The 24,177-nt window shown below is 41.4% G+C and overlaps 1 protein-coding gene across 1 annotated transcript in view; it reads right to left on the bottom strand.

Annotated features, from left to right (window-relative positions):
• Window positions 1-326: 326 nt before the first annotated feature.
• The window catches only part of LOC136051488 (sucrase-isomaltase, intestinal-like), a 50,219-nt gene continuing 26,368 nt past the window's right edge, over window positions 327-24,177 (bottom strand). The window contains exons 13-23 of the mRNA XM_065740928.1: window positions 21,583-21,700; window positions 18,487-18,655; window positions 17,829-17,945; window positions 15,194-15,342; window positions 12,355-12,443; window positions 9,755-9,807; window positions 7,948-8,078; window positions 7,061-7,149; window positions 6,556-6,605; window positions 3,442-3,600; window positions 327-443 (exon numbers count right to left, since the gene is read on the bottom strand). Of these exons, the coding sequence (XP_065597000.1) occupies window positions 384-443; window positions 3,442-3,600; window positions 6,556-6,605; window positions 7,061-7,149; window positions 7,948-8,078; window positions 9,755-9,807; window positions 12,355-12,443; window positions 15,194-15,342; window positions 17,829-17,945; window positions 18,487-18,655; window positions 21,583-21,700 (1,184 nt within the window). The 3' untranslated portion in view covers window positions 327-383. The remainder of the gene's footprint in view (window positions 444-3,441; window positions 3,601-6,555; window positions 6,606-7,060; window positions 7,150-7,947; window positions 8,079-9,754; window positions 9,808-12,354; window positions 12,444-15,193; window positions 15,343-17,828; window positions 17,946-18,486; window positions 18,656-21,582; window positions 21,701-24,177) is intronic.

Raw genomic sequence — 24,177 nt, forward strand, 5'->3', positions numbered from 1 at the left:
GGATGAAGTCTAACCGTTCTACAATTCTCATGATCTTGGGATATTGTTTCCAAACAAGCCAGAAGCAGCTGAGGTACAAAGCAGACCCGTGTACCCCAACCTGAGGAGAGATGTGTTTCATAGAGTAAAGTCATTCTTGGCCTCCCCCGGGACAGGGCTGTGTGAGTTAAGCTGACTGCCCAGCTCTTCGGGTTTTTGTTTGTTTGTGGTAATTCTCACTAACTACTATTAAAAATTGTATTTGATGAACATTGAATTACAAATAATACACAGGCAAATAGCAGACGAGGTGTATCACTACATTTTAATAGCTAAATGCTTCTTTACATTAAAATCAAGGGGCAACATCTGAGGGCCAAGGCTGTCAGCACTTTCTAGGCATTTTAATAAATTGCAAGGTTGAGTTGATGAGTAAGTGGGGCAGAAATCCTTAAAATGAGTTTCTGTGAAAAAAAAAGAGAAAAATAATGAACAATCATAGGTTAACTTAAAACAGACCATGAGAAAACAAAAAGAGACATTGGGCTTAGACCCTCGTGATTCTCTTAACTGCATCTGATAGGCAAGACTGACTTGACGGCAGCATCCAACTCAATATCCTTTTAGAAATTCAGCAACACCTTAATATTAATTAGTGACATGAATTAAATATTTAATTAGAGATATGATACCTGTCTTTCTCTCTCTGTTCTTTGTTAAATTTGATGTGTTTTATTCTATTCACATAATTTTCATTTTCACAGCTTCATCAGATTTCATCTTCCTGTTCTACAATTAATTATCTCTTGAAAGGCATGATATCCATTTGAACCTCTTAGCTATTTCTTTGCCTACCCACAAGTTCACGTTAACATGACTAAGACTCCATACTTAGATCACTTCTTCAAAGTGTGCAATATTTTCATCCTCCCTCAGGAGCAGACCTCCACCACTACTTGGTCAGCAGGAAGTCCCCTTTCTGAACCATTTGCCTTGTACTCAAACTCAGAGCCATATTCAGACAATGACAGCTCCATCCTAACCTTAACCAAAAAGCACTGGGCAGACAGAATGGCTCCCCCAGCTTGGGCTTCTCCTCAGCAGAGGAAACATGGAAGAAAAAGGACAGTGTTCCTATACAAAGGCCATTTCATTTTCAGCAGGAGCCTGGTTCATATAACTGCTCCTCCAGCATTGCTGCTGCGATGACAGGACAGTTCCTGTGGCTTTCAGGGCACAGTACCACCAGGGGAAAAAAAGATAAACAGTCCTAATAATAGGAGGATTCCATGATATTACAAATGTCAGGGTAGCACTGCGTGAACCAGAGAGAAAGAAGTGGCTTATTACTAAGCAAACTGCTTCTATTTATATACAAACAACAATGGTTCAATTATGCACTTAGACACTGCTTTAGCCAAATGTGCTTTCTGTAATGCAAAAGCAGTACAGTACAAGTACTATCCCCCTTCCAAGAGTACAGTCTTTGTGCTTGTTGGACTATTATATGGCATGTAATCTCATTAAGTCTGTGAAAAAGTGGCAAATTTGCTATTTATAATTCATTGTTTTTTTAATTTCAGGAATTGTAAGTTTTCAGATCTAAACCCAGGCTGATGATGCTTTTATTTTTTTATTTTATTTTATTTTATTTTATTTTATTTTATTTTATTTTATTTTATTTTATTTTATTTTATTTTATTTTATTTTATTTTATTTTTTTATTTTATTTTATTTTATTTTTATTTTATTTTATTTTATTTTATTTTTTTTGAGAGAGAGAGAGAGTCTCATATGAGAGGTTTATTGGCAATAACATTACAACAGCTATACAGGAATGATGGGAGAGGTTTGACTAAATCTCTTACAATTGTGAGAGGAATGTATTTAACTAATCTAGGTTACTGTCTAATTTAAATGTACTAAATTTTGTTCAGGTTGGACTTTTCCTGCTCCAAATGCCTGGTGTTTTCTTTCAATGGTATTTAAAGTAATCACAAAGTCACAAAGATCAACTTTTGTGCTTTAATCAAATTTTATATGATACTTCTGTGAGAACCTTTATACTCTTTCTTAATCATCTTTTTTATGTTCTGCTGTTAGTGTGCAGTTATCATCTGGGTCTCTGAGACTGGTGCTTTTGAGCATGTCTCAATGGAGTGTTTTCTTTCCTGCCACATTTATGTTGCTTTCAGCTTGCTTAGAGGCAGTTTGGCTGTTAAACAATTTCTTCCCTGGAGGTAAGACTGATTACACTTATTTTATGACATTGTCTCTGAAAGTGAGTTTTTTATGATTTTCCATGGCAGAAATTTATTCAGCAATTTTCTTCCTTTACAGATTTCTTCAATAAAATAAATGTTAGAACCAAGTTCATATAATGAGAATCACGCTTCAATTACATATAAACTTGAATCATTAGTCCTAATAGGTAGAGTAAAAGATGTGATATCCACAGCTTTTTGCCTCAGCTCTGCATCTGACAACAACGAGCTAGTGATCAGTGTTACACAGCTCTAGTGTCAGGAGTTCCCCAGGCTCAGACTTGAGCACCACATGCACTTCAACTGTGGGCTGGTGACACGTAAGGGACAAGTGACCAAAGACAGGGAATTTTACTTAGTGTTGCTCTTTTTCTCTATTTTTCCATGGTAAAGGAAATTGAAACTGTGTTAGGGCTGTCCTGCTCTAACACCCCTTCTGCGGCATTTCCTTGCTGGCACTAAAGAAAAAGCATGGTACAAGAAAGCCATGCACTCTGATCTGGGATGCTGAGGCTGGAAAGGTGATTTCTCACTTTCAGACACTGAAACTACAGCTGTTGTCTCACTACTGTAACAGCTTCCTTAGGAACTCGAACACATGAGGTTTACCTTTCTTTCCTCTGAAGGCAGGGAGCTGCTCATTAGAGCCAGCCACTCTGCATTTCACAGAATCACAGAACTGTAGGGGTTGGAAGGGACCTCCAGAGATCACCCCCTGCCACAGCAGCTCCCTAGCCCAGGTTGCACAGGTAGGCGTCCAGGAAGGTCTTGAACATCTCCAGAGAAGGAGACTCCACCACCTCTCTGTGCAGCTGTGCCACTGCTCCGTCACTGCACTGGGAAGGAGTTCCCACACACATTTGTGCAGAACTCCCTATGTTTCAGTTTGTGGCCATTTCCCCTTGTTCTATCACCACACACTGCTGAGAAGAGTCCAGCCTCATCTTTTTGGCTCCTGCTTCTTAGATATTTATAGACATGGATCAGATCCCTTCTGAGTATTCTTTTTTTTCTCAAGGCTGAACAGACTCAGGTTTCTCAGCCTTTTCTCATAGCATTTTTTCCTCTGAAGTATATTTTTTCTAAAATTCAGATTGTTGCACTTAATGTCTACTTATATTGAAGATGTAGAAGTTGCTACTCATTAACTATTCCCATTCTGCTAAGATTTTTCACAATTCCACAGCACAGCTCTTACCCCATCCAGCTCATAGGAGAAGGCATCGCTACGGACAGCTCTTCCGTTCACAGCAACAGCATGAGGTCTCAGTTTCAGGCCAAGAATGGTGATTTTGTTGTACTTCAGAGAGTCAGCCCCTCGGTAACCATTTTTAAGTATTTTTGTTTTCAGGTGTCCCTTCAAAAAACACAGAGCATTTTAGGACCATTATATCTCTTTGGAGGTGACCTACTGTGTACCACTACTGTTGTAGCATCACTTTTGTTAACCAATGTATAGAATGCCTTCTGATGTAGAGAGTCTGAGAACATAAAGGAAAAGCGATACCTTAATATTCACATAGAAAGGTTTTGTGCATCATCATAAACTAACAAAGTAAGAATCAAAATAACATTTATGGCATTCATTTGGAATCTTCTTGGGCCTGTTTTCCTACTTGTAATCAATGCAAATTTGGTTCTTGTACCCATTTACAAGGTACAGTAGCATATGCAAAGCCAAAATCCAGATATGGAGATTCAATTAGTGACCTTGAGGAAGATTTGATCAACATCAGCAACTGCTTTATAGATTCATATATACATTAGGTTGGAAAGGATCTACAAGATCATCTAGTCCAACCATAACGGTTTAAATGGTTCCCATCTTCCACAAGCATCACTTGCTAGATATTTTGCCTCTGTTCCATGTTCCACATTTCCACAGTGCCTGCTAGAAATTTTTTATATACATATGCCAGCTCTATGGACACTGAAGGAACACAGCACATCCACAGAGCTGTGTTTGTTCTGATTTACTCTATATCTTGTGTTTAGGAATGAGCCAAGAGGACGTACAAAAGCATTAAACAAATTCATTTGGATCACCAGTGACAGTAATTTCCCGTACAAGTAATAAAGAGGAATTGTTGCATTTGTTATGTGATCAAAGGAAATAAAGATGAACTACACTGCTGAGGAAATGAAGAATTGCTATGCAATCGTGACTCTTTAAAAACATGACAAAGAGAAGCCTGTGATGGAATCTTTGCATAAATTATCTTATGTTATTTCAGTGGTGCATGGTAGAAGGGGGAGCAGGTCCAGATCTACCCTCCTTCAAGGCCTTGGGGAGATGAAGAGGGGATGGTAACTCAGGAAAACTAGTGACTTTCTCCTCCCCAAGAACCTAGCATGACTAAATCAATAGCCCTGGGTTCAGTTTGGAGCAAGGACTCTTACGAGCATCACTCACAGCCCTGTAAATGTAGAATTCAAGCAAGTCTTGAAGCTGAGGCCAGAAGCCAAGACTTTCTCCTGCATTTCTGAGTACCAATCATGACTTTTTTTCTTACCATCTTGCCCTAGTGCTTTAAAATCCACTGATCAATTTATTTAAACAACTCCCCCTTAAAAATGGACCATTTTTTCAAAATACCTCATGCATTTTTCTAGGCCAGTATTTCTAACACATGGGACAGCTTGACTCAGGTCATTTGAATATCATGTGTATGGAAAGGAAGGTGTCAAGTGAGTTAAAGCACCTACTGCAGCAAGAGAGTACATGAGAGCAGGCAGCCAGAACCATTCTCTAAAGCAGAAGTGCCTGCACTAATCCCAAATTCTTCTTTGCACTTCTGGATTGTTTAAATGAAAACATAAAAGAGGAGATCTAATCCTGCTGCTGTTACCCACAAAACTTTGAACACGATCCAGAGTAAACGTTGTCAAGTCAGACCTTATCAGTTAATCTCCGAGGGACCAAAACCTTGTGCTTTCCTAAAACTAGAAGTGATTAAACTATTTACACGTAATTTTTTAAGAATATAGAAGTGTGCAACATACAGTGAGATGCTCACACATTTCTCATATTTCTGCAATTTGCTATTTGAGATGGACTTTTTTCTTTATAAACATATAATAAAAAATTGACATTCGAGATTATTGGAATGCAGTTAGGGACTTGAGTCTTGGAGTTACAAGCTGAAGTCAAATATGAGCAATGAAGAATGGAAAAGTCAGTGAATCAACAATCTAATTTGCACAGACCAGAGTTTAATATAAAACTGGATATTGTTGGTTTATTTTTTTCTCTGTAGCCTCCCTGCAGTAAATTACAATACACAGACTACAAAAAACTGAAGTGATTTTTCTGCCTTTTTACAGTTGAAATATTCCCCCTTCACTTTCCTTTTTTAAGAGGAAGAAGAATTTCTTCATGGTAAGTCAAGACAAAAATAAATTAAAAGTGAAATTTAAATTCTAAACAAGTAGCATTACATCCTAAAAAATACCTCACATGCATATACAACATCATAATGAAACCCATTGGCTTACTCCAACTTGCTCTCATTCCCAGAGGAGACACATTCTAAGAGCAATATCATATCATAAGTATTAACATGATTCTATTCCTCTGAAGATTTTCTGTAGACTACTTTGGTGAAAACTGTGCCACAGCATATGCAAACACTGGAGTTGTAGGTGAGATATAATTTGTATAGATTGCTGAAGTAGGTTAAGTTTTTCTACAATAACTCCCACAACTTACTGTCATGCACTTAATGAGCTTCCAGTGGGTTCATTTTATAGTGTACTAAAGCCCAGGCTGATGAGTTTTTCCATTCAGCTTTCTCAGGACATGCCTGAGAAGCAAACAGTGCATGGAAGACAGTGCTGCCCTGACTCTTGGCTCCACAAAGCATCTGCCAGCACCACAGGTTTGCTCAATTACACCATGAGGTAATCTCTGTGACAGAAAATATCAGCTTGGTGTGACCAAAACTAAAAAATTGATGTCCTTTCCTATCTATTACATGAAAAAGCAGGCAGCAGGAAGGCAAGAAAAAAGAACCCTGTATCCAGAAGATGCAACTCAAGAAAAATATCTGAGCTGAAAAAGCAGATTTTCAGATTCATATCACACCAGGGATGTTAATGGTGTGTCACTAGGACAGTCAATGAGGCAAACACAAAACTGCAGCCTCATGGTTGCAGCTGTCAGCAAAGGAAAACATGAGGTAGGTTACCAGTTTCAAATCTGAGCTATATGAAAATGCTGTTCAGAGGAAAGTTAAATATCAGTGCCTTACAGCAGCTACACTAAAATACAGCAACCTGCAAGTATGTAGGTACCATGTGCATTGCTACTTACTGCGCTGAATGTGTATTTAGCCAAGAAGTAGTTTTCATTTTCAATAGTATCTGTCAAAACATAGAACAAGGAAGATTGATATCAAGAAAGGGAGAAAAATCCATGAGCAATTCACATTAATTGTAGTGAGTGGCTAATGTCACACACAGAGGGCTTTGTGGGTTGTTTAATCTGTTCTTTTTTTCTTATTCTCAGGCTTGCTGCCCTTTTGAGCAGAGCAACCATTTCCGAGGTCACAACATCATAGGGGTTAGAAGGGACCTCTGGAGATCATCGAAAAGTTTCATCATAGAAGTTTTTCAAGTTCAGGTGGAACTTCCTGGGTCCTCCCTTTTTGCGATGTACTGAATCACAGCCTTCCAGAGCATTCTGCTGCCACCCTGGGTGTTCAGCTTCAGGGCAGCTCCCTGGTTGCATACAGCAGTAGTCAACGCTGCAGATCTGCTGGGAAGGCAGTCAAGGGGAGCCCTGTGTGCAGGCCCTGCATATGGGGGACCAAACTCACCGATGGAATCACCGTCATCCCAGAAGAGGGACCCAGAAGCTTCTCCTTGCTCATCCAGGGCAATAATGAGCCCAAGTGGGTTCAGACGGCTGTTGGCAAATACATAGAGGAGACATCAGTACAAGCTTCTGGCCACCATCCTTTCTGCGTTATTAAACAAAAACTTCTGAACATAATTATCTCTCATTTCAAGGTGACAAAAAGGGCCACACAGACAAATAACCTAAAACAGCTCTTGAAATCACGATGAAAACTTATCTTGCCATGTTTAATTGAAGTGCAGAAATTTCTACCCTTCAAGCAATGGGATGGTCAAGTTCCCCTTCTCTCTTGGCCTCACATGTGGCAACTGGGCAACCTGGGAGGCAGCCAGAAACTGAGGCTGCCTCCCTGTTGGTTGGCCTGGGCCCCACATAGATCTTCTCCCTCCCCTCCTGCTCCCTTGGCCTCTCAGCATGGATCAGTCCTGAGGCCAGCATGCTAGCATTGGTGTGGGGAAACAATCTTCCTCAAGAGAGATTTGAGCATCTCCACTTTGCCTGTGGCATTTGATAAATTCATCCAAGGACAAGAGGTTTGCGTTTTCCCCTTACATACGTTTCCTGTGGATGGCTGATAGCTGGTCAGTACGGCAGCAAGAGGTGCAAAGCCTCCCTCAGCAAAGCTGTAGAGTGTCAGCTGTGTGAGTGATGACATGAATCACCTCCGGGGTGACTTTAATCCAACAGAGCAAGGAGTAGGATAAAAATACTGTGTTTATTGTCTGGAAGGGCATCTGGAAGTTGCACATAGCCTCGCTTCTGTATTTTCTTTTGATTGCCTTTTGATTGGCTGAGGGTCTGACACACAGTGCTGTTTCTGGGGACAGACAAAGATTATGACTTTACCTTTTGGTGGTTGTTGAGGCTGGAGCCTGTTCTGGCAGAATGTGTCCTCCGCGGATGAACAGAGGGATCTTGTTCAGTGGGGCATAGACAGTAGCATGTGTTCTGTGCCATCTACTTGGTATCTTCTTACCCTACCACAAAAATTGCTTCAGTTAAAAAAATGCAAATTTGGGCAATAATGTCATCATATATTACTAGAAAAGAGACCAAGGGATAAATTTTCATCTCAAATACACTTATTTGTCTCAAATAAAGACAAAAAGAAGATTTCAGGAGTGTTATTCTGGTTCCTTTTTTAAACAAGAAAGAGAATTTTAGCCCCTGCAGTGATGCATATGCATGAAGACACAACCATCATGAATGAAAGACAGCAAATCGTCTTTTAAAATGGTATCATTACTCTGTATGCTGTGTAAAGAAAAAAAAAAAAACAACAAAAAACTCATTAAGGCATGAAGCAACAAGCAAAAGAAGCCTTTGCTTCCTCTTTTTATGCATATGGAAACTGTCACATTTCAGCGTAAGGTGAGTGATTCATAATCACTGGGGAATAAAAACTGTAGGTTTTTCTTCTCTTCTAAGGACAAGTCTTTCCCATTATGTTCAAGGAGTGAAACTCATGTAGTTGTAGGCAACTGACATTAATCCACTCCATCATTTCTTTCTGTTTTAATCCCTCCAAACCAGGTGCAGGTCACAAGAGGGCTTGGGTTTTGCCCTCTGTCAATGGTAATTACGGCTTATGGTTATATCCACCCTAACATCTGGACAAGAACTGTGGGTACAGCAAACAGGCACCAAGTGCTGGGAGCTGCACTTTGATAACACGAGGCACGCCCCACAGGTAAGGGACACTGAGAACATGAGGACAGTGTCTCCATGCCCTTCCCAGCATAGGGGGAACTGCAGCAAGGATATCTGAGCAAAATGCTCAACCCCACAGCACCATGGCCTTATGATAGGAGAAAAGGGAAAGAGCTGGATGAACACCCTTCTGAGGATACCAGCCAAATGCTGCAGGTGCCCATAGCAACACTTGTTAAAAAATAAACCTGAATTTCCTCCCAGAACATCTCTGTCCTTCCTGCTCCTCAGGCAGCACAGCTCAGGGTAGCTAGCATCAACCTGATGCTTCTGAGCTCAGGTTTCCAAAGCTCTTCCCATCAACCTAGCTACTGCTGAGCCCAGGTCTCATCCTTCAGATTTTGGCAGAGCACAGATAGCTTAGAAATGAGCCCTTTGGGAACCACACCACTGGGGTTGGCATTTGAGAAGTCAAGCTCTGCAGACCCTAGAGCTAGAAGGACTGGCTTGTTCCACGGAGCAGCTCAGTCTGCAGCTCCTGGAAGCATCTTCTGGAGGGAGCCCCATGCTGCTCTGTGAATATGCCTTCTGTCAAAAATGATGCATATGCAAAACCCTGTGCGCAAAACTGTTGGCAGCATGTTCTCAGGTTTCTGTCTGTTTCTACACAGGGGAGGAATTGGGTACAATAATTTAAGCATACAATGAGGGTGAACACAAAGAAAAGAAATCTTGACAGTGTCATGAATTTCTAGGCTGTTCTTGAAGAGTCAGTTCTCTGTGCTTTAGAGCTTGGCAAACCAAAAATAGAAAACAAAACACTACTGAAAGCTGTGCAATTTGCTCTCCCAGCTAGCCTGGTGCTGACTTTTGTGCTCTAGATTTCTTAAACACAGATGCTGAGGTAAAATTACTGCTGAACATTGCTAAAAGTTATTTTGCTAGAATTGTGACACCTTAAGTTCTGTAAAAATGTAGGAAAATGCATTTCAAAAGTACTTACTGTGTAGTAGTCAAACCACGTCGCCTCAGGGAAATACACATCCACTGATCTCGCTCCCTGTAATTGTTATAAAAAGATTAAAGTCTGTCTCCTTTTACATTTCTGATATTACATTAGCGTTATTATATTTGAGCATGGGTAGATGTACACTCAGTACAGTCCTCTAATAACATAAAATCTTGAATATGAAGGCTGAATTATTATCGCAGCGATGGACTGGCGCTGGCCAATCTATAATGCTAAATAGATGACCCTATCCTGTCTGGAGTGTTTTACTGCACTTCTGTGGGATGAATCAATGTTACAGGGTTATTTCAGCCTGGATCACAGCTCCATGACTTGCAGACATAAGATCTAAGCAATGCCAGCAGGGCTGTGTGGCAGGTTCTGCAGGGTAGGACTGGGTGGAAAGCAGGGCCCACTACCTGCAGGAATGGGCAGAGAGGAAGATCTGCAAGCAGAGTGCACAGATGCTCGCCTTATTTGCAACCATTTATAGTTGTAGATCAATTATATTAGAGAATGAACTGCTGTTTGCACAATTGCTGCACGTTGTTTGGCAGAATGCATTGTATCATTCATATATAAAATGATGCTAAAGGCACTTTAAATGAATCACTCTAGGAAAAGTCAGAATCAAAGCATATTTCCTTTTTGTGGGCACATACTGCTCATTCTCATGAACAGATTAGCTTCAGTTCTCAAAGCAGATGTCTGCATTAGAGTTAGGGCTATTCCCTGGGAGGAGACGAAGCGTCAAGGTGGAGGAAAAGAGCTGAGATGGTCACTGCTTGCCGTAGTAGGGAATGCTTTTCATATTAACCAACAGAAGGGTGAAGAAGTGGCTGATTTGTTAAAATGTGCAAATCTCATACTAGAACATGGCAATTGCTGAACTGGAAGTGTGCCCTGTCCTGTAGCCTGCCTCCCAAAGCAGCAGTGCTGGATGTTTGAGGGACAGAGTCCCAACTCTGCAGCAGGTAGTGTGGGGTAGTGTACTCTGTCTGCTCAGCAACTGGCAGCTGACTGTATTTGTAAAGCACCTTAAAAGATTGAAAGAAATCTCCAAAAAGTCAAGATGTTCCTCTCCCCGGATTTGTTCAGCATTGCAACAGCTCTGGATATTCTTGCCTGCAGAGAAGTGTGCAATTGCCATCCAATTCTTAATTGCCTTAATAATGCCCTAAGTAACAGCCAGACTGTAAGAATATTCCCCATTTACATTGTGATGGCTGTGCCCCTAGGACTCAAGGAGCAGAGGGAAATCCACCCCTGCCTCATCTTCTCCAGGTGAGTGGGTGCCCTGTTGCAGCCACTGGTGGCCAGTGACACCATGGTGAGGGTCCGCAGGCTGCCTCTGCCCTGTGCTCTTCTTGTAGGCACAAGCCCTGACTGCTACCATATACCCAGCAAGGTGTCACTCCCAAAGCACTGCTTCCCCATGAAGCCACCAGCACCAGGCCTTCTTTCCCTTCTGCAGTCCCCCCAAAACACAAGGAACCCCTAATCTTGATTCTCTATCATTCTACATATCCTTATAATGATCTTTTTCATTTATTTATTTGCAGGAAGCAACCCCTGGGTCACCGCCCTCTGCTCATGGAAAGGTTTCTCCCACATCTTTCATCACCTGGGTGGTCTGAGATCCTGTGAAATCTCTGTTAGTCGCTAGCTATTAGAAACCTGGGGGAGCCTGCAGATGAAGGACTGATGAATGAAGTGCCACAGAGGAGCTGGAATGGTTATATGTGAAGAAATTAAGAGTTGCATTTTAAATTCACAGAGGTGCAAGGACTATATTAAAAAAATATGCCAAGCAGTGGCTTGTTTATGTGTTTGATCATCAGCATCAGGTAGAAAGTGTCTCAGATATTCTGGCAGCATGCTGATCACAAACTGCTCCAGGACACATCACAAGGAGGTGTTTGCCCTGCTCAGCTACACATTGCTAGCACTCTTGTCGGGCTGTACCCTGCCAGCAGCCAGCAGTGGGCAAGAAGCCCACCCTAGCTCCAGCTGAGCAGTGAGAGCAAAGCCACCTAGGGCTCTGTTCTGGGGTCATCAGCAGCTGCTCCCAAGCCCAACATGTTGCCAGTGTGTCCATAGGAAAATGCTGGGTTTTAAAATCTGCCATATCAGCAGCTGACATTGTTATCATTTTGTAACAGCTTTGTTTGCACGTGGTGTGGGGTAACACCTAGCATGGCACTTGAAATGCTGCAGTTCCTGAACACCATGGGCCAGCAGCAAAAAGGAAACCAGTTTGTGTTAGTACCTCTGTGCTTCTCCCGTGCCCAGCAATTATTGCTGTGTGTGTCCTCAGTGGGAGCTGCCAGCACAGACCCAGGAGTGTGAGGGACAGCGTCCAGCCTGCTGCACCTACCTAGTGCTCAGTGGGAAATGCTGTGCCCTCACTCGTGCCCTCCCACTTCCAGCACCAGGCAGCCCTGCACTGCTTGGGCTTAGCTTGAAAAGCCTTCTGCAAGCTGACAGAGGAAGGAAGAAATGAGTAGATATGGAGAAACATTCTCTGAATGTCATGAAATGCCCTAAGCATATTTCTTTTATACTAGTGTGATGGCATTTCTAAATTATTGTACTTGCCTCTTGAAGAACAGGAGCAACCATAAACGCAGGACCCCAAAGGAAGGCAGTATCTATCCCATGAGTCTGCTGATCAGAGGTAAATCTGGTGTCAAAAGACAGACACACAACGTTAAATCACATTTTTGCAGCATGTTTCAGTATTACTCACTGCCACAAGAAAACCGGACTAACACTGGAGCAGCACTGTGTCCTCTTCTGAGCCTGGGAGGATGCAATGCATGGCTGCAGCTAGCACAGTGTGCAGGGGAAGGCTGGCTTTGGGCTTGTGGAAGCCACAGACCAGGACCAGGAAGAGAGGGGAAAAAAAGAGGCAGAACGCTGTGCTCTGGGATCTAACACATTGGGAAAAAGCAGCTTGGATTCTGCCAGGACAAGAGCCCAGAGCACACACTGGAACACAGAGGTGCCACCTGAACACTGGGAAGCACTTCAGATTATTGAAATATGATGTTCATTTTTCTGCCCTCTCAACAACTTATGTCTCAGTATTCTTAATTTCACTGTAATAAAATTAGAACTTTGTTTCAATGCATTATAATGTGGGAGGTTTTGGGGGAAAACTTGATCAAGAAATAACGACAGCAGGGAAGCTGAACATCTCACTTGCACTTGGGAAGAAGCATCTCACTATCTCACTAAGCTCTGCTTCCTTTTGCAATTAGAGAAACCACAAATTCAGCAAACAAATGAATTCTCCCATTTTGAAAATATAAGCCATTAAGCACAGCGTGTTTGTGATCTATGAAAGATGCTGCATTGCATCTCCATGCTTCCCATGGCTAGATAGCAGCCTCTCTGCTGTTTCACTTCCCCCCTGGTAGGCTGTTAAGCAGAGCTTTCCCCTCCAGGAGCACAGTAATGGATTATTACCCCCAGGTCTTTTTGGACAGCCAAGCTGCCAGCATCTCTGGTTCACCAAATGAAAGCCTCTACATGAGACACTTAGAACACACACAGGAATCTACTGGGATTCTGTTCCTGTTTGTTATTTGAAATGAACACCTAAACATTTGAAATGAAATGAAAAATCTGAAATGACCACATGAAATAGGTATTGCTTGGAGACTCTCTGCCCGGCCAGAGTTGTTTTCATGTTGAGGGCTGTGAGCTCATAACTGCTTCACCTGAAGAGCTAGTACAGTTGTTTTTTTTTTTAGCTGTCCTCTGTGTTTGTTACAAGAAACAGAAAGGTTTGATGTAAAATTCCATCAACCGGACCTCGAAAATTCTCTTTCATTTCTCTCCCTGAAGCCCACATTTCTCCATTTGTTAGCATCTAAGTCACTTTCTTTGCTTGAACAGACTCTCTAAACCAAGGAACCTTAACTAGAAATAGTAAGAAATACTTACTAAGTGGCAATAGTAATCACAGCTAAGTAATAATAGTAAGAAATATCTTTAAGCAATTTCAGGTTCCAGCTATGGCAACACCAGGAAGTGATGTGGCCACTAGGATGAGATATGGATAGTGAAAGTCTGTGCTGATCTCCTGATCTCTGCACTCCCTTCCTGCAATTTAGAGGTTTTAATTCCAGTAAAAATCTCAATCTCAAATTTATAAATTTATTAACGCAGATGAGCCCAAGTAGAATACAGATAAAATATACAGGGAATGGACAGATGGGCAGCCTTAACATCAATGAAGTCATGCAGTATTAGCAGAGATGAGCTAATAGAATTCCCAAAATAACTTGGTCATTCCCAATATTCACATCAATCTGATTAACCAAAAGTACTGTTAAAATAAGTCCTTGAAAGTACACAAAACCCCTTGTAACTCAGGAGTCCCTATCAAACTGCTCTTAGATGTTACCCCCTTAAATAAGGAAGCAGGGTGGGAAGAGGAAGGGTACTGCTTTTAAAACCAATCTTTTAGGCATTACATTGAGTAGGCAAAATAGATTTTGTGCATTATCATTCTGTATTAGCATGTTCTGCACTTTAGAGTAATCTCAGTTTAATTTGCAAAAATACCTTACCCTTTAACCAAAATGTTTTTAACCTAAAGGGAAAAGGAACATTAAACAGATCAGGACATAACCTGCACTGATAAGACTGAATTGTGGCAGAGCTCTGGGCAGTAGCCTTTCACGTGCATTATTTGCACTCCTTTTGCTCACGACTTTGCATAACACATTCTGAAATAGAAGATTTACCAAAGGCAGGTAGAAAACTAATTAAGAGTGCCAAGAGGGAAACTAGACCTCACTTTCTTCCAAAAGGAAAAAAAAGAGCTGTTCCAAAAAACGAGTTTGCATTTTCTGAGCTTTTTTCAACACATGTTTATTAATCTTCTCTGTGCACCTGCTTCTACACTCAAACATCTCTATCTCTGTTTTCCCTACGCCATTTGTGGACACAGATGTAGGTATCGTACATAGCATGCAGATGCACGTGAGAAATTGGAAAATGCAAATACCATGGATGATTGGAAAATAAAGCCTTCTCTTTATGAAGCTTTCCTGATATTCCGTACCAGAATACAGATTTTACAGATTTTAATCAAGTGCAGAAAATACAGATATGTAACTTCTAACTTTAAAAGAGAAGAGTGTATATTTGCCTAGAACTAGAACTTTTTTACTACTTCAATAAGCTCCTTTTTCAGTAGAAACAAATATGAGCTATACTTTATTGCATATCCGTCACATCTATTAAAAGTTATTTTTGTTGAATATATTTATATTATATCTCATTTAAAATTGCTCTTTTTAGGAGAAAGGATGCAATGATCTCGCCATCACTATTATCAGGTAGACATCAAATTGTTAATACACAGAATTTCAACTACTGTGAGTATAATGGGATAAAAAAGAGAGGCTCCAAACTTACTCATGCATCAGCGACCGTACCACCGTGTTGCCATGGACATGAGACTCAAAGAACAAGGTGTAGAGGTATGGTAGCAGGGAGTATCTGATCCGGAGCGTAGCTCGAGCTATCTTGGCAAACTCTCCTCCAAAGACTGCTGGGTCTTGAGGCTGTGAAGGAAAAGCTTCGATTTGTGCTGAGCATTATAACAATGGATGCAAATTCAACAGAGAAACCTGCGTGTATCCAAAGGGAAGCTGTTGCTGGTATAATCCTATGAAAGTAAATATTCATATAAGTAAAAGTAATGATTTACCAATTGGAAGATGTGTTAAGAACTACAACTGCCAGAGAAACAGGGAAAAGAGAAGGCAGACAGCCTGCAAACAAGGGCAAAAACATAATTATTTTATAAATGGCTTTGTGCAAGGATGAAAAGTGGGAGTAAATTCATGGCCTTGCAAAAGCCAATGGGAATGATCAAAGTTGCTGTGTGCAATGGGGAAAAATCTTCTCCAAACACATGAACCTCAGCTTCAAGTCTCTTCCTGTGCCCATCCCTTTGGGTGCCCCATACAGGGAGCTGCTCTCTGGAGCAGGAGGGCACGTGTGCTGGATCCCACCATCAGGTGGACATTTTGGATCCGTTTCAAAGCCAAGTTGTGTGTCCCCTGCCACCTGACCTGTAGCATGCAGCCCATGGCAGTGCTGATGCAGGAAAGAGCTGTGTCTCTTCCAATCCCCCTTGTCTCAACTTCTTCAGCACTAAACTGGGCTTACCAATAAGGCTTCAAGCTCCCTTCTGCCTGCACAAAACTCTCTCATGAGATTAAGTTTTCTCATCCAAATCACAGAGTATATAACACATTCCAAGGATAATGGAACAAAAGAGGAACAGAAGAACAGGAGCTTTTTATACTATCCACTGCCTTTCAGTCAAGGAAAGTAATAACTAAACCGTTTGAAATCCCCAGTGGTTTAGGCAAAGTGGATATCTACAGTTTTATTTTAACATTAAACTTAATGCTAATGAAACTCAATATCTAAGTTAAATTTCTCCATTATTACATTTACACTGGAATAATCTTTCCTGCTGCCTCTGAGCTCTGAAGCACCCACCTACTTCATCCAAAATTGCTCTGTGTTTTTGGCAGTGTGAGTCTGACACTGCACCAGTGTTGCCAAAGTTCAGAAGAAAACAGACTTCTTAGGGGATGGTGAGTCATCAAAAAGCCACGTTCATTTCTGTCAGAGAACATGATGTTTTAAATGGCTTTAAGTGGTCCAATAAAACTCAATGAATCCTCTGATATTTCTGTCATTATGTCATAACTGAGTCGCAGCTCTCATCACTTTTCCTATTAAATTGCCTATTAAATCTTGCTTATGTTAATAATGATCACTCACCTGGGTCACATCCCAGTGTGCATGCCCAAAGGGACAAGTGAACCTACACAGATAAGGGGCCTCTAATTTTAGTAAACAGCGGTAAATAGAAAACTGTTATCAGTAACAGCACCTAAAGCCCCACAGCCACTCATTCTCCTACAGAGGAATACCAGCACATCTCAGGACTTATTGCAGATGACAGGTGCATGGGAATTTCCAGGTCATGGCCTGAACCAGTGGTTGAGAACCAGGTGAGAGGCATGGCTAACCCCTCCTCTCCCTCTTTTAAGGGTTAGCAGCACCTCTGGATAGAGATTACACTCTTCCTGAGCTGTCACTGGTCATCAGAAAGGGTGAGCTACTTTTCCTTCTTAGTCAACTTCCCTTACTCCTTAGGTCTTGGTATCCCAGTATATCCCAGAGAATGCCTTCCTCTGCTCCACAGTAGGGTAAATTCTGAATCTCTTAAGGACAGCACTATAAGTTATTGTTCCTGCTTTGCCCTGTTCCTGGATGTGCATTGTACTTTCAAGCAGAAGAGTTCCTTCTAGGAGGTATAAATGTTATAACATTTTTATGACAGGGCTGTGAAGAAAACTGAAGGTTAGATAATAATCTTAAACCCAATATTGCACAAATCAGTTTTCAGAAGGAAAAAAATAATAGAAGGGCAGTTACTGAACTAGCACAGTCTTCCCATGAAAGCTGCATGCAACACAGTATGCTTACAAAGACTGCAAGACTTGCAAATTGTTCATAGTTAGACACAACATGAAACTTCCATCTGAAGGGACTTTGCAATAAGCTGAAGCCACAGCTCAGGTCTGAGGCTGCAGTGAGCAGTGAGCAGTGAGCTCCTTGGCTGACAGCACTGCCGCCTGTCCTTGGAGCTTCTATTTGTCTGAAACTTGGTTTTAAATAGCAAGGCTTGGTATAGGGACCTCTCTCCCCTTCTTTTCAATACCTACGAAACTTGTAGAAGCACTGAAACAAAAATCGACAGTAGCAAGTGAGGAATATGTTTGATACTCACTGGCTCTTAAATACTGGGCTTTAGGAGATGCAGAGGATAGATGTTATCTCTACAAGGCTTTTGGATGTAGAAAAACTTACTTCACTGTGTAGTTCCTCTTCTCAGTGCAGCACTCCTTATTACCCATTTAAGCTTACTCAAGAATGGCAGCTTAACTTCTGAGAAAGTAATACAGATCATCTTTGTCAACACAGCAATCATAGACTACAGCTCTGCATAACTTTAGTGACTTACAGCATTTCCCTCTGCATTGTGGTTTCTGGAGAATGGGTAGAAAGAGCCAAGCTGCATCCAGCGCAAGCAGAGCTCATAGGTTGTATTGTAGTTAAACCCACAGATGTCAGCACCGACCTGGAGAGAAAATGTAACTGCATGTTTGTGATTGTGGTAGCTAAGGTCCAAAATGAGAAACCACCAAAGATTCTTAATAAAAATAACATTTTGGAAAGAGATACCGATTGTGATGGCTTCATAAGAATGCTCTGGGATAGGATGACACAAATTTTGCTGGGACTGAGATTTCACTGGCTCCTAGAGCCTTCATATCACTGTGGAAGTTCTGAAACGTTTCAGTAATTATACAAACCCTTCAGCCCAGCATGTAAAATCAGAAACCTACAGAGGCACCTCAGTGATAATACACTTCATATAATTAGGTTTGTTTGGGGTGACACACAGTGATTTAATCTGAAGCTGACAGTGCTATTTTTGTTTCTCTTTAACCATCCAAGATTGATGACATTTAGCTTTTCCTAATCTGCAGTTCTTACGCCGTGCAGGCTGTTACTGCTGGCCATCTCAAGCAACTTATTTTAGAAAACTTGAAAAATTGAGTTAATTCAAAGTGATTTTGGGTATGAGCCAGCAATTGCCCGAAGGACTTCATACTCACAAAGGGGATGCCAAAGAGGTTGAACTCCAGCATGCCGATGATGGAGTAGTGCAGGTCCTTCCACTGTGAGTTGTTGTCACCCAGCCAGTGACCAGCATGCTTCCCACTGCCGACAAAGGTAGACCGACTCAGGACAAACGCCCGCTTCCCAGTTGCCTGCTGGACAACACTGTGACAAAAGGTGATGAGATCATTAAAAATAAGAGTGATAACAAAAAAAGTCATATGATAAGCCTGAGCTTTCCAGCACAATTTTATCTGAGATGGTGTTATTCTTGAAACTTATTCATCTGGTGTGAGTCATGTCAAAGCGTGGTTCCAAAACTGTAAACAGTGGAAAGTTTTACTCCATGGCTAAAGTAAACAATTAAAATCTATCTGATCCACAAAACACTTTGTTTCGGGTACATCTAGGCTTCCTAAACACTATTTTGTACTTCCATTATTCTCACCATTGTGTCAAAGTGGTAATTTAAAACAATTTTTTTTCTATATTAAATCATTTTATTTAAATCATTTTAATTTCTTAAGAAGTAATATTTTTTTTTTTAATTTTTTTTTGCTATCAGATTTATTTAGAGATTTGCACTGGCAAATAAACTCCTAATATCCTGGACTTAAAAGTTAGGGTGGAAAAGAAAGAAATACCATCAAACCAACATTTAAAATCAATACAGAAAGCAAACATATAATCTTTCAAAATGTCATCCCATTCTTGCAGTATTTCCCCTGATTTCCTTCATCATTTGATTTATGAGATTTCATTACAGAATTGGTGCTGGAATGAATTTCTCTTTGCCTTTTGAATGTGATTTTGCTGCACCATCAGAGGATGAATGAAGTGCAATATGCCTTATTAACAAACCTATTAAAAAGTTGATCAACACAGGATAATCTCTGTACGAAATTAGATATTGTAATATTATATATTGCAGAAACTCTAGTTCAACTCTGCTTCATTAGGATTTGGGAAACAAAACTTAGATTATCTGGGAAATCCCAGCCGGAAATTGTAACCATGCTGCTTACCATCTACCTCCTCCTCACTTTGCTTAATGAGATCTGTGGAACAGCTTTCACCCATATTTGTAATGGCCAACATTTGGCTTTGTTTTTGTAGAGGCATGAAGGCTTTAAAATGTTTCAACATTTGCTTCCATGGGGAAAAAAATCAAACACTCATAATATACAAAACCCACCAAACTCAACAACTCCCATAGAGGCTTACAAATATGATGCTTATGGGACACGTAGAGCAAGAGGCCCAGTTCTTGGCCAAGCATGACCTGCCTGGTTTGTGTTGTAGGGGCACCACCGAGACCAATGACTGCATGGAACTGCACACTGTGTGTATAAATGGCATTTCTGAGCACTGAGGAGGCAGGAATCTCTTTTTCCTGAAGGTTTACAAGGATGTCCTGCATACAAGTCCTCTGCTTTATACAGTACAAATTTGGCTCTGTTTGCAAAAGTAGGTGCTAATGAGGGTAATATTGGATCAATGCAAATATGATCCAGATCTCCGTAAACAATTTACAGCACATAATTTATTGGATAATTTTCAATCTATCGTGAATCATTGCTAAAGTGATTCTAATGTTCTCAAATGTATTTGTGGACTGAAATTATTTACAGAATATTATGTGTGAATAGCTCTTGGCCCTAAGCTATGCACAGGCTGATTGTAGCTAGTTTGTTGCATCCAAGTTCAAGACATTTGACTGCATACATGGGTGAGATGACACATTTCCTATTCTCTGGCTTCATTAGCATAGTTCTTGGAATTGTTTTGTATACAATTACGAATTTGCCATTCTTTTTCAGCCAATATCCTACAATTGATGCTGGCTTGCTAAATATTCCTATCAGTAATTTAATTTACTGTATTACTGGTGAAGAGTGCATGAAGAAATAGTATACAACCAGCTGTGAAAAGAAAATCAAATGAATATGCAAAATTTTTCATCAGATTTCCATAGCTCTGCAGCAAATCCTGTCTCTGCTAGTGCTTTTCATGGCTTTCTCCACTCCTGAAAGAAGTTTGGCTGAATAAAATAAACAGCATGGAAACACCCAATATTCACCATGTTGGAGGAGGCTGAAAGGCAAACCCAGAGGAGGCTCCTGCAATGGGAAGACCTTTGTGGAGGTTGGGATGCATGGGACCCAGAACTGCGTTATTTCCCACTCATCCTGGCTAGTCTGGATGGCCAGCGTGGTTAAGGGCTGAGAGCTTTCTGCTCTGCTCAATGAAGCACAGGAGCCAGGAGACTGCTTCTGGCTTTTTCCCAGAGCTTTCCTTCCCCAAGGCTTGGCACAGAGCTGCAAGTGCATCAACACCTTAAATAGGCTCACTTAGCCATCTCCCCTGGATGCTTCCACAATACAATTGGTGCAAATATGAGCTAAGTGCTGAAACAAACCAGCTCGAGGACCCCTGCTTCAGCACTTACATTGTGTCAGTAAGCATATCAATGTCTTAGCTCTCTGTTGGAAAAAGTGTGATTTGTCCATTTGATTTAATCAGTCCATTTCTGTGTCACTGTGGCCTGGCAGCAGCGGAGTCTGTCTGTGCAAGCCCATTTTGCGTGCTTCCCCGTCGCAAAGGGACACCTTTACAGTAGCTTATAACAACCCTGCTGCAATGCAGCTCAGCCATATGCCCACAGAGCCCCAGGCAAAATGAAAAATGCTGCCTGCCAGGATCAGAGAAAGCTCCAACAGCAGCCTTGAAGCTGGATGTGGATCCTTCACCAGCAGCCACCAAAATTCCTCTGCTTGGGCCACAGCAGTGAAGGAATGGAGAAATCCCCCTGGTGCTGCTCTAGCAAGAGAACAGCTGTAACACTGGATGGGAACATGTTGCTCTGCTTGCAGAAAAGAAGCAGTTGAACTAATCCTGATTTTAGCTGAGAAAAGTGGAAAAGAGTCTGCCTAGAGTCTCTTTTCTCGAAATTCTTAATGGCAAACAGCAATGTGAAACACGAGGCTCCTTCTTATTAGTTATCATTACAGATCTCCCAGGTAATGACAGCTGCTTTTAAAATGTCTCACCAGCACCTGAAAAACACTTGTAGAAATGCTTAGAGAACTCACTGGAAAGTTGGAGTAGTCTGTGACCAGCCAAAGAGAGAGTGTGTGTTGTAGTGCTCCCCCAGGTAAGTCCTGGAGTCAGGGCACAGCGTCCTTTCAGCCAGCGAGCGGCCAGTAATGCCTGAGAAGGACACAAAACATTGTAAAACAATACACGCCACAGCTCAAATCTCTTTGTTTTCTACCCTTCTAGGAGTGAAAATACCAAGGGACTTAGAGGAAAAGTAGAAGAACTGCAGGATCTCCACCAATTGGAAGTTAGCACATAGCTGTAGGCACAAGTGTGGCATAACCCCTATTATGAGGTTTAAGTTCTATGTCCAGTAATTCAGATCATCTGTACAGGTGTCATGTTCTCAGTAATAGCCAGAGAGAAAACTTCCACATTGCTAAGTTAAGAATATACGTATGTATTCTCTACACAGTTACAAATTTTCCTTAATAGCAAGGGAAAAAAGAAAATTAAAAAAAACAAAACCATCACAGAAATTCAGATGCCAAGGGAATGTGATTCTTATGAATGACAAATTTATATGAGCTCACATGAAATCATGACACCCAGGTTTGGATTAGCACCCAGCTGCAGATGTAGGTAGGCAGCATGACCCTGCCCTACTGTGGCAAAATTCACGACTAAAGCCAAGCCTGCCTCTTTTTTACCCTGAATACTTAGAAGGCAGCAGGACTGACGGCACAGCCCCAGACACAGTGTGAGCAATGAGCAGGGACTGTCAGGGATGTACAGGAGAGGGAAAAGCATGGGATGCAGCAGTCCTTGGGAGGCCATCTGCTATGGCTCGATACGCTGCATGGAAGAGAGAAAAGACGGATTATAATGGATGTATTCACACGTGGATGAGTTATGCAGTAACTCTCCATCAGCAGATCATGGGCAGTGGAGGCAGCAGCAGCTTTTTGCCTTCAGTAATAGTCAGGGGCAGCCCTGACCTCACTGGCACAGCTCCAATCCAGCTGAGCCAAAGGGAAGAAATAAGAATTGGCTGCACAGATGCTGCTTGGTCTTTGATCCCACATTGAAGAGTTGCTGGCAAGACCCATTTGGTGTGGAAAATGTGATCCCAATCCTCTGGTGGTAGCATCCCTGAAAATGCCATATGCAATTCAGCAGGAATTGGGCAGGTCAGACATTTTGGTTATACAGTGTATTTATTTTTAGAGATGGGAGTTGCAAGTGTTTCAAAACCCTCTACCCCCAAATAAATAAACAAGAAGCCAAATAGAGTCAAGTCAAATAGACCACTTTTGCATGCTTAACCGAGTGCAAGCACTATTGTAAATATTTGTCTATGAGCAAGAAACTTCAACGCCTAATCACACATCGCTGTATGTTTGCAGTTCTTTACTACAAAGTGCGTTTCTCTGCACCTGAAACCCCATTAGCCTGTCTGCTCTGCTGGGCCACCAGTGCTGGAATTTTTGTCTTCACATCTTTAGACACAAAGACTCCAGTGTGGCTGATCTGCACCAGAAGTATTTCATTTGTAGGCAAGTTCCAAGCAGCCTTTACCAGAACAGCATTGAAGAAGACACTGAGGTTCTGTGAAAAGTTACACTTAATGTCCCATCAGCACTCAGTTATGAGCTCTGTAAAATCAAGGTGGGATATGAAAGCAAATGCTGCCACGTGAGTCATATTTTCATGTTTCATTCCTATTCTGAATACTTCGCATTCTGCCTCAGTAATACAGATTGCACATTAATCTCCACTGTAATGTGTTTTATAGAAAATTGATTTGAAGGACTTTTTTTTTAGAAGGTCAAATCATGGGTATAGGTGATTGTGGTTATGATTTAGAAAAGGAGACTGAAGGCTGCATTGCCAAACACCTGAGGCACTGAGCATGAGACTGCTACAAGCTCAGGTGCCAACCACAACAGTGAGCTCCAAAAGCCCTGCTTAGGAAGCTACTAACTTCTTGCTGGACTGAGCTGCTGAGGTCCCACCACCATACACCTACACCAGACAGAGATGCGGACAACTGAGGGCACAGACAGTGTTGGCATAAAGTGGGAATATAATAGGAAGCACTTAAATATTTTAGAAAACACGAGGTAACAGCTCTCCCACACCTTGGAATAAATGCCTCAGGCTCCCATCCACAGAATGAAGACCAACACAGTGAATTGCAAGAAGGTGCATTTGGACCAGAAAACTTCATCAAGACCCAGAGTGCTGAAATATGGCCGTTACAACTGACAGTTTCCCCCAAAAGAGAACAAACATCTAAATTGTATTTTAAAGCTCTGCTTCTGGTTTCAATAATTCATGATGTTTTTATTATTTTATGTCATGCTTTTGTTATGTTTAAGTTTCTCCTGTACACAAAGTGAAGATAAATGAGCTTTAAGATATAAAAGGAAGAATTCACATGACATTACAAGGGTCTGAAGAGAAAAAGAGGACGTTTCCAGTACTTGATTGTCAGTAACTCATTCATGTCCCAGCTTCCTGCTGTACTTTAGCCTTCATCAGGCAGCAGGGCTTTCATGGGGATATGTTGGCTGGATTCATTGTGAGGAGCACTGGCCCTACTTGTAAGCACTCAGGGCTTCCAGGGGGAGAATGAGCATGCCATT

The sequence above is a fragment of the Cyrtonyx montezumae genome, unplaced genomic scaffold (assembly GCF_038088225.1).
Source record: "Cyrtonyx montezumae isolate F1298 unplaced genomic scaffold, pur_monq_1.0 scaffold_3, whole genome shotgun sequence".
NCBI lineage: Eukaryota > Metazoa > Chordata > Aves > Galliformes > Odontophoridae > Cyrtonyx > Cyrtonyx montezumae.